General features: G+C 36.4%; 1 protein-coding gene across 4 annotated transcripts in view; it reads left to right on the forward strand.

Annotated features, from left to right (window-relative positions):
• LOC123560124 (obscurin-like) overlaps positions 1-11,851 on the forward strand; it is a 39,489-nt gene that overhangs the window by 12,554 nt on the left and 15,084 nt on the right. For all 4 annotated transcript variants that reach the window (XM_053516582.1, XM_053516584.1, XM_053516585.1 and 1 more), the window contains 3 exons: positions 3,636-3,872; positions 8,749-9,006; positions 10,487-10,726. In XM_053516582.1, coding sequence (XP_053372557.1) covers positions 3,636-3,872; positions 8,749-9,006; positions 10,487-10,726 — 735 coding nt within the window. The remainder of the gene's footprint in view (positions 1-3,635; positions 3,873-8,748; positions 9,007-10,486; positions 10,727-11,851) is intronic.

Raw genomic sequence — 11,851 nt, forward strand, 5'->3', positions numbered from 1 at the left:
ATGCACGGATCCAGCCATTTTTCTCAAGTGGTGTTCCGACCGAACCCTTACCATGGCAAACATGTGCTGTTTATATTTAATAATTTGAGGTTATTTATGTGGATGTTAGCCGTTTACAAATAAAGAGTTGTCAATAAGTATTTGTTGAACAGGCTAAAAGAGGAAGTAGCGGGGCATACTCCCCCTGAATATTTTGAAATTCAGCGTTTCATTTCCTGCATTCTGGGACGTTTTAGAAGCATTTAATAACATCTTTTCCATTGCCATTGTATATACAATATACCCCTTATTTTCACATTTTTATGAGCTCACCTGTTAAATTAAAAGGTAGAATTATTCGTATCTTTGAGATAATTAACATAAATATGAATTAGCGCTCTACGTGAAGCAGCCCCATACACTTTGAATGCGGTCCCTAATGTTGCCTTTTCGAAAAATCATTATCTTTCCTTCTTCTCTTCTTTCCTTTTTTTAGGATTTTCCAAGGGGTCCGGACTACCGGACCCCCCCCCCCCCCCCCCCCCCCCCTCTGGATTCGCGCATAGTTAAGCTTACCTGGACCGCGCATAGTTAAGCTTACCTTTTTTACCATAAAAACAAAATTTCGGCTCCATTTACACAATTTGGTAAAATTAAATTTTTTTTCGAAATTGTGACTTTAGAGCGGTATTTACACAGGACAAAAATTTGACAATATTACAACTATAGAATTATAAATTCTTTTCAGCTTTCAAAACCCTTAGAGATGTTTAAATGATGTAGATCTACATTCTAAATCGATCTGGCTCTATAGCATTTGACCCGCGATTCACGCTCTGAACATTACGGATTTATAGTTGGCAGGGGCGTAGCTGGCTTTTTCGTCCTGAACAAAAGTTTGTGCATAAACAATCTGAACCACGGGAAGACGTAGCCATATGCCTTTGCTTTTTTATCGTTAAATTTGTTTTATCAGTTGTCACAAGTTCAAACGAAGATGGAATGCAGACGGAGAGAACTTTGCTTTGCTTTAAGTCACGATCTAGTATTTCAGATGTGAAGCCGTTGATCCCATCTTATTTTTAAATACACTTCATGTGTGTGTGTGTTTTTTTTTTGTTTTTTTTTTTCATCACGTTTCCTTAAAAACTCTTTCGATTTCGCTAATGCACGGGATCCCTCTTACATGCAGTCGACAAAATTTTGCCTCTTTGCCTCACAGGCCGATCTCTCTTAACTCCCTTTACCCGGCACGGGAACCCTCTCTGACACAATTTTCTATCAGCACCGGCGCCCTCTCAATTTAACTTCATTGTTAGAATTATGAGATTGTATTCATATTTTTTAAAAGTTGCACAATAATGCAGACTTACAAGTGTGGCCCCTCTTTGCATCAAATCAAATTATACAAATTCTAGTTTAAGTGATTTAAGGATCATTCTAATATTTTCAACATTTTCTTTTTATAAACATAGAAGGATTTTACCGTGTAGTGTTTTGCCGATTAAAACATGTTTCACTAAATGACCTACTTTTGGTAATGCGTCCATTTACGCCTAAAAAGGATTCCAGATTGAAATCCCTTCAATGGAAATAGATTTTAGTTTTGTCTGCTTTGTGGGCAAATAAAACTTTTTTTTCCGTTCATATGCGTCGTAATTAGGCCCTAATCATCTCTCTTATCTCACTGGTCAGGATAAGGCGGACCCGATGATGCCATTTTCAAATTTGGTGCCAAAATATTTAGTGCAGGGTTAAAAAGCGCTTATAAAATGTTAACTACAAGCTGCAGGGCGATATTTTGCGGGGCCGTGGTATACGAGCGAGATACTAGTTAAACTACTGGTATCTGTTTTTATCAATCATAGAAATAAAATTAATAAGCTCTAATTACATGTTCAATATGGATTTTTAGATTATCATAAGCTCCTATAGCCTTACCCCCCTTACCATTCCATTTTTATTGCTTATTTAGCATATTTATTTTTCGTTTTCTCGGATATCTGCAGGTCCAGGCCTGCCGTGCCTTATAGAAGCGTACGCCACTGATTAGATGAACAGTACTTAATTAAGGCAAGTCTACTGTGACGTCGTTCAGTTTTATGTCATTTGTGATGTCACTTTCAAATCGGACGCGATAGAAAAGTGTAGTGTGTTTTCAAAGCAGTAGTTTTATGGAAATTAATTTTGGAAAGGGTGATATATCGAGGATAATTCTTTGAAATACATTCAATGGGAAGGAAGGATTTTTAAATCGTAGAATACAGGTTATTTTTTGAGCCATGCGTATGAAAAATGGTGTTATAACGCATTGTTTCATATGTATGGTGCAATTGGTGCCTGAATATCATCTAGAGTGCCGGAGCCACTTACTGAGTGTAGTTGTTCGACATAGAACAAAAATGAAGTTGTATTCCGATTGGACGGTGGAAAAATAAATTGGGAATTGATAATTTGTAGAAATCTAAATCGGACCTTTGGATACAGCATACAGTTAGCCTAACTTGGAATTTGAAAGTTGCATGTGAGTAAATTTGTCTTCCTTGCATTTGAAATTTGTTTTCAGTACAAAACGACGATTATTCATTTTTAAATCCATTTTGAGTGGCTCCCCAATTAATTCACTTGAACATTCATGTTCTCCTCCTTTTTAGAGAGTAAACGCCAATGGAGGCCGATTTTTTACAACAGTGAGCTGCCGTTGGAAAAATATATGTGGCATTCATTTAGCAATACGAGTACTTAGAGAAAAATCCTTGAAATTCTCGAGGGTGACTTTTTTGTAGTTTAACTAACGCTATTTACTTTACCGGTAGCTGCTCCAGTTTTGTCACCGTGCATCCAAGTTGATGTTAACCGATGGGATGGGACAGACTTTAGTTAAAAATTGGTCATTTTAATGTTGTGTCGCGCATAGCTCCAAAAGTATTTGACCTAGAGTCACCAAAGTTTATAGGAATGTTTGTCAGCATATGCAGGTGTCCTTTGTCATGTAGTGGGGGCATCTGTTTCCCATGGACACATTTCTAGTTATAAATACTTCACCCAAGGGAGAATACAGACGCGATATCAATACTATACCTTCATATCGTATTTTCGCGTTTTGGCATCGAATCTTCGCGACTGTAGCCTGTACCAATCTACAGGGTGAAGGACAGGAACACCATACTATTTATTTTATATTAAACAATGTACAGAGTGTTGGTATACATAGCGAGGCCTAGATTACAAATATTGAGGACTAACATGAAATGAAGAAAAAAGTTTGGATCTGACACGTGTCACATCTTTTTAGTACACAGCTTTAACCTGATAATATTATTGTATCCTCTCTAATTTTTTTGTTAAACATTATAGAATTAAAACAAGAACTGGCCTGAGCATATACGTCTTTGGCCATCTCAAATGAAATATTAGTGTTCATAACCATTACACGGATGGCAGTTAGGGTTAGGATTAGATATTATAAGTTCTTTCCATCCGAAACCAGCGAGTGTGTAAAGTGAAAAAAAATGCCATAGGGTTAGGATTTACTCGCTACAAGAAAATAATACTTTTTATTGAACAAAAACAGATAAATTGCTTTCAGATTGCAACCAAATAACTGTCAGAAGAGCTGTAGAATTAGAAAAAAATTGTAGTTAACGTCTTTTCAGATCAGAACATGAAGATGAAAGGTACTCTGAGGATATCATGTGAATGTAGTAAAGGATCAGTGGAACATCTTAAATGGTTAAAGAAAAATAGTAAGGAGGAAATCCAATTAGACGGTCAGACTACCACATGTGATAACGGACAAGAACTTGAGTTAGCAGACGTTACGTTAGATGATGAGGACAAATACGCTTGTACGTTAGGTGATACTAAGATTGAGTTCTCTGTTAAGGCTGAAGGTTAGTGTTTCAATTATTATGTTACATGTATATTTGGATGAGTTTAGTTTTCACTGAACGACCACAACTGTTTTAGCTATTTTGATCATGCTATGTCCGTCGTCCGTCCGTCAAGTTCGTTCGTCCATCGTCATCAATTGTGTTTAAAACCACTGAATGGATTTTAATGAAACTTGGGGTTGATGTTCCTTGTGTAGCGATCTTATTAAAAACTGGTGATTATTTTATGAACGTCAAATGACGGAATTTAGTTCCTCTTGATAGTCATAGTTATGCCCCTTTATTAGTAAAACGCCATTTGTACAAATTTTGTAAACAAGCTTTAACAGCAATATCGGGTAAGTTAGACTGTAACTTTCATCATTTATCATTGTCTTTGTAACAGATTAAGATATTGGATCAAACCAAACCATTTAGAGTAATCAGTTTAGTCAGGTAAGGGGTATATTATTGTAAAGTTTCATTAACCATTTTGATTAGAGATTGTTTATTTTGCTTAGAGATTAAATCCAGCAGAGGGCGCTGTGAACGACAGAGGGCGCTGTGAGCAGTAGGTATAAAAGCTGGATGCAGCTGTTTTGTTATTTAATCTGTCACTTGGTCTTGAAGAGTGAATATCGGAAAGCAGAGACGAAGTCTAATACTGGAACTTTGGGACACGTATAAACCTATATAGTAAAGTCTCCTACGAAGCCCAGCTTCCTGGAGATGAACTAAGAATAGGTTTTTAATATAGCTCGGGTTGCAGCTAGATAAGGTCAACTTATAGTCCAACCATTGTAAAGTTATATGGGATGATCACCTATAGCTCATAGAAGACCAACTTCTTTGAGACATTAGGTGAACTATAAGGTTTTGGTCAGCTTATACTCTTTTAGAGTTGAGGAATAGTAGAAGTTGAGATAATAATAAGCTGAATTTATATAATTTGTTCATATCATGTAATTAACGTTTGATTAAGTTGAGCTACAAAATAATAGCAATAATAATCATTTCTTTATATCAATCTATTGCCAATCATTGGTCAGACAACCAAAGAGGAAAATTATATATTTCATATCAAGCTAATCATAAGGTGAAGCAACCTTGAGGAAAATTATATTATAAAGATGAACGTATGGTAACTTATACATAAAAGACGTTCAGCATATAGCAATTCATACGGGAGAGAACTACAACCGCTCGGAGATACGTTACACTTGGATGGTCCTTTACCAAACATTGTCCAAACGGTTCCGCCTGGTTGCACATAGGGACCACAAGAGCTGAAAATAGAAACATTTTCAAACTCCTTCTGAACCGATGGTCCGATTTTTAAAATAATTTCAGAAAAATGGTTCTTTTCCACCCTCTAGCAAGATTGTTGAAATTATACCAGTTCATAGAAAATGGCCACCGGGTGCGTATATGTACATAGTGGAAATTAAAAAAAATCTTCTTTTGCGAGGCTGTATGGCATGTCAAACGTTGCTAAATTATATATGTATGTTATTATTATCGTATGTTTGTTATTGTTATTCAAAGTCGTGTCATTCATATTCTAAAATTTGCTGTTGTTAGTGTATATGTCGTTATTCTTATGGTAAAAGTCATTATTGTTATTCTATGTTTCGTTATTGTTATTGTATCTTTCATATTGTTATTCAATGTCGTGTCATTCATATTCTAAGTCTTACCATTGTTATTGTATATTATAACAGTATAGTACTTTTAGAATATGAATGACAAGACATTGAATAACAGTAACAAACATACAATAATAATAACATACATATGATAATTTAGCAACGTTTGACATGCCATAAGACTGTTGGCCCGATTTTAAATTTATTTAACAGAAATGGTCCTTATGTGACCCTCTTCTTATATAAAACAGTTAGCCCGATTTTGAAATAATTTCACACAGATTGTCCCTGTTTGACAAACAAATAGTGTTTAATGTTTACTAATTCGTCAAAAACATGACCACCAGAGGGCATTGTCATTTTTCATCTACAATTTCTTTAACGAACATCTCCTTCAAAACCGCTGAATAGATTTTGATGACACTTTACACAAATGATCTGTGTTCAAAGCTTCCAATTCATTGCAGATATGGATCTTTTTTATTAAAATAAGTTTTCAGCTGTCAGACTTAAAAAATCTTTTTTCTCTTGGGCTTTGATATTTGGCTTGTGATATAAGGGTGTAACTCTCTACAGTAATTGTCCAAATTATTGCCCTAAGGTCAAAAATGGCAAAGCCCCTGTGTGTGACATGTACGTATAATAGGCTTATGTATAAGAAACTTCGGAAATCTCTTTCTTTGAATCAATTATAGTTAGAGCCTTAATATTGTGGTTATAATATCAGAGTTATACTGTCTGTCGTAATTGTTCAGATTATTGCCCTAGGTTCAAAAATATATGTGACATGGCGTATGATAACATAGAAAAAACATACTCTGTACTTGTACCATTACGTTATGCAGACACACTTGAAGCCTTGTACACATGTGAGCACTTTTGGGTCGATTACCCTCTTGTTTATGTGATACCATTATTTTCAAAAATAAGTGGGTATACCTTAAACTAGTTTATTTCACCTGTATGTTGAAAAATGCTTGCGCATTACAGGCTGATGAGTTTCGCAGTCTTTGGCTAAAAGTAATAGAATCTATTCTATATATTTGTGGCCTAATTATATATCTGACTTACCTTGAAAAAAGTAATAACAGTTTTTTGGATATATATATATATTTTTTTTATGCCCCCCTTCGAAGAAGGAGGGGTATATTGTTTTGCAGATGTCTGTCGGTCGGTCGGTCGGAATGTAGACCAATCCGTTTCCGGATGATAACTCAAGAACTCTTGGGCCTAGGATCATGAAAGTTGATAGGGAGGTTGGTCATGACCAGCAGATGACCCCTATTGATTTTGAGGTCAGTATGTTAAAGGTCAAGGTCATAGTGACCCTGAACAGTAAAACGGTTTCCGGATGATAACTCAAGAAGGCTTAGGCCTAGGGTCACAAAAGTTGATAGGGAGGTTGGTCATGACCAGCAGATGACCCCTAATGATTTTGAGGTCAGTATGTTAAAGGTCAAGGTCACAGTGACCCTGAACAGTAAAATGGTTTCCGGGCAATAACTCAAGAATGCTTGGGCCTAGTATCAGGAAAATTGATATTAGGTTGGCCATGACCAGCAGATGACCCCTATTGATTTTGAGGTCATTAGGGCAAAGGTCAAGGTCACATTGACCAGGAACAGTTAAACGGTTTCTGATTTTCTTGTCCAAAAGAATAGGGCCTAGGGCTTTGATATTTGGTATGTAGCAAAATCCAGTGGTCCTCTACCAAGATTGTTCAGATTATTTCCCTGGGGTCAAATATGGCCCCGCCCCGGAGGTCACATAGTTTATATAGACTTATATAGGAAAAAACTTTGAAAAACCTCTTGTCCAAAACCACAGGGCCTAGGGCTTTGATATTTTGTATATGACATCATCTAGTGGTCCTCTACTAAGATTGTTCAAATTATTCCCCTAGGATCAAATATGGCTCCGCCCTGGGGGTCACATGGTTTACATAGACTTATATAGGGAAAAACTTTGAAAACCTTGTCCAAACCACAAAGACTATGGCTTTGATATTTTGTAATGTAGCATCATCTAGTGGTTCTCTACCAAGTTTGTTCAAATTATCCCTCTAGGGTCAAATATGGCCCCACCCCAGGGGTCATATGGTTCATACAGACTTGTATAGGGAAAAACTTAGAATCTTCATGTCCATAACTTACATCATTAAATTTGGACCACATGTAAAGCTTTGAGTGGCAAGATGAACCTTGACATGAGTTGGTCTTGATCTTGACCTAGTGACCTACTTTCACATTTCTGTAGCTACAGCCTTCAAATTTGGACCACATGCATAGGTTGTGTACCGAAAAAAACTTTGACCTTGTTATTGACCTAGTGACCTACTTTCACATTTTTGAAGGTACAGGCTTCAAATTTGGACCACATGCATAGTTCTTTGTTCCAAAATAAAATTTGACCTTGATTTTGACCTAGTGACCTACTTTCACATTTCTCAAGCTACAGCCTTCAAATTTGAACCACATGCATAGTTTTGTGTACTGAAATGAACTTTGATCTTGATATTGACCTAGTGACCTACTTTCACATTTCTGAAGGTACAGGCTTCAAATTTGGACCACTTGCATAGTTTTTTGTTCCAAAATAAAATTTGACCTTGATTTTGACCTAGTGACCTACTTTCACATTTCTCAAGCTACAGCCTTCAAATTTGAACCACATGCATAGTTTTGTGTACCGAAATGAACTTTAATCTTGAGATTGACCTGGTGACCTACTTTCACATTTCTGAAGCTACAGGCTTCAAATTTGGACCGCATGCATATTTTTGTGTTCTGAATTGAAATTTGACATTGATTTTTACCTAATACTTACTTTTACATTTCTCAAGCTACAGCCTCCAAATCTGAAGCACCTGCATAGTTCTGTCTATCGAAATGAACTTTGACCTTGAAATTGATCTAGTGACCTGCTTTCACATTTCTCAAGCCACAGCTTTCAAATTTGGACCACATACACATTGTTTTGAACCGAAATGAAATTTGACCTTGATTTTGACCTTGAGCTAGTCTTGAAATTTGGAACATTCAAAAATGGCTCAGTGAATGGCGCCAAGCTCACTCTGTAATATCTTGTTAGGTTAATAGGTTAAATGTCAAAGTCAGATTAAACCAGAATGGTAGAACTTTTGTTTACAGCGAGCATATAATTTCTGTTCCTTGTGCAATTACTGAATGCATCAAGGGGTGGTGGGGTGGGGGTGGGCATTTTGTGTTCGACGAGCTCTTGTTTTTTTTCAGTGTCGGGTGTCAGACGTATAAAAGAACTCGAAGACAAGACAGTGAGGGAAAGCCAGGACCTAACTTTAAATTGCCAATACGAAATGGAAGACGGTCTGGCAGTTTTGTATAAATATGACCGACAAGTAAAAGAGAACAGAAGGGTCAGTTATGCATCTAAAGAATACAAACTGGTTATAAAGGAAATCACAAAAGAGGATGTTGGTGAATACAGATGTGTTTACAACGGAATTCAAACAACGTTCACAATTGTGGGAAGTAAGCCATCTTTTTGCATCGCCTTATTATATATAGCGTTCCGTAAGTGCCATCGTTGATTGGCCCCGTCTCCCTGTAGATTGGTCAGGGTGACAATGCGGAAACGCGAAGAAATTATGCGATGTTGCAAAAATACGATGCGAACACACAAAACTACGATCTGAAAGTGCAATATCAATATCGCACTTTTGCATCGTATTAGCTCTCTATCGTCCCTTATACTGAAGGATGAAATTACGAATGTACATAATGGCTTTTAATATGGTACCTTTGCATCGTCTTTTCGCGTTTCGCAGCTCACTTTTGTCCCTTCGAACTAGGGGCGATATTACTAAAGTACGATAGTGCGATGTATATCATATTATACATCGTATCCTCGCCGCTTCACATCGCAGTAACACACTGTTGCCCTTACCAGTCGACAGGGCAAAGTGGCGGAACATTATTGCCCTAAAGAAATACCATACATATTATTCAACTAAATGTCTTGAGAAAGCCACTCAAACGAATGACGTCTGGGTTTTTTCGGTGGAAGCGCTATAGAAACAAAACTGCCCGTATGTCCGTCTCCGTCCAGACACCTTCTGTTCCGAACCATGACTTTATTGCCGCTATTCTGGTTTTATTTAAACTTAACTGAAACTTATTGAGAACATTAAGGAGTGAATTGCATTAATCTGCCATCCTACTTTCAATTTCAATGTCAGGAGAAGTCGAAACGTCGTTGTTAAATTTATCCCGATATAATTTTGAATTTTTTGTCAGTATATGTAACACATTACGGTGTCCGCAACACAAAATGCGATGAACTACTTCCATGTAAAATAAGGGCGGGTCAAGAAGGTCTTAAGATAATACACTTTCTCGCCTTGGGATAAATATGTTAACAATGCTATGAAGTAAGTAGAATCATTAGCATTGTGATGCGCATTGCGCAGAATTCGTGATGCTGTCTTCCAGGTCGACATCAAAAGGTTTCAAAATGACATAGAAACTGCACCTCTGTCTGGGCAATACCTTTTGTTATCCTTCTCTCGATTTTAAACTTTGTTTAAAAAAATCACAATATATTGGTGTGAGATTTATCTATCAAGTCACATGTGGTCGCAAACTCAAAAACCTCTTTATCATGCGGATCATAGTTCATACTAATAACTATTGCTGCTCATTTTCTGTCTTTATTTTGACTTTGGAAACGTATTTACCACAACCATCTGCAAGACCATATTCATGCGTTTTGTTATTTTGAAATTTCTACTTGCCATCTGTTCAGATTGTCTTCGTCTGTGACGGAATTTGAACAACAATAAGACATTGCAAAGATATTTGTTTTTTACTTATTTACAGCAAACTTTGCAGAACAATATACTGAACATAATTTTTAAGTCATTTGCAATTTGAATTGATTATAAGCATTATAGCAAATTCTGGTGACGATTTAGTCAATTTATGTTGTGTAACTTATTGAGTTCGATTTCAGATTTTCCAAAAGAAAAGAAAAATTCTGCAAAGATGTCTTTTACATTATGTGTTGTAAAACCAGTAATTCCAGTCAAATGGATGAAAGATTCAGGTAAACTGAAATCTGGTAATAGAATAGAGGTCATATCTGACATGCCAGCACCTCAGCTGAGAATTAAAAGCTTAACAAAGGAAGATGAAGGCTCCTACTCATACTGTTATGGTGATGAAAGAACAAGTTGTTACATTAAAGTGGAAGGTATGTCTCACGGGAAACTCGTATATGTCTTCGTGTTTCACTGACATTGTGTTATATCAGATATTTCAGGAATTCGTTTATTGCATACAAAACTGGTCGTCTTTAATATTAATTTTAAGATATGGCAAACGTTCTCTCCTTACTGAAACGTTGATGGGCGGATTGGAAGGTGTAGTCCTAGTCAAAATTATAGGTTTTATATTTAAAGATTTTGAGGTCGTTCTAGTAAGTTTACCATTTTTTATTGGTTAGCTGTTACACAATATGTAAATGCGTAAATTAAAAATGACATTTCTCAGTATGTCTTGGTGAACTAATTATCAATTATTTTAGGACATGATCTTTTTGTTGTTGCTTTGTAAAATCATGCATTTGGCAGCTCGAACAAAGATAGTTGTTCTAAATGTTCCGCAACCTGGACCTGTTAATTTTTAATTGTCGTTAAGATTATATCTGGACATGCCCACTTTTGACTGACGTTTCAGAATATAATCACATATTTGACAAATATCTTTTCAGAGCGTCCGATATTTACTACAGCTCTTAATAACGTCAAAGTGGAAGAAAAAGAAACATTAACTCTAAATTGCGAGCTTAGCAGACCTACAATTTCCTTAACCTGGTTTAAAGATAAGGAAGAAGTTAAGACTGGTTTCACATATTGTCGACTGATACTTGGCGGAGTTATGGCCCTTAAACGTCACTTTTTGATAAAGTTCATCCGGAAAATCTATTTTATTAGTTTTTCTCAATGTAGACAGATGAACTGAATTGAAAGCTAAAAAATGCTAGAAATTCTTTTCACGGCATGCTCAATACTGGTACACGATATTGCTATCCAATACTACTTACTGCTTTTGAATTAAACTTTATGGTACTAGCCAGTATCACCCTGGCGTCGGCGTCGGCGTCGGCGTCGGCGTCACACGTTGTTTAAAGTTTTGCATGCAAGTACATATGGCTATCAATTAAAGGCATATAGCTTTGAAACTTATTTTTTCTTTTTCTAGGTCAGTTACCAACCTCACTGGTTCAAGTCCCGTAACTCTGACATGTATTTTGGCCAAATTATGCACCCTTTTGGACTTAGAAAATTCTGGTTAAAGTTTTACATGCATGTTACTA

Source organism: Mercenaria mercenaria, chromosome 10 (genome assembly GCF_021730395.1).
Source record: "Mercenaria mercenaria strain notata chromosome 10, MADL_Memer_1, whole genome shotgun sequence".
Lineage (NCBI taxonomy): Eukaryota > Metazoa > Mollusca > Bivalvia > Venerida > Veneridae > Mercenaria > Mercenaria mercenaria.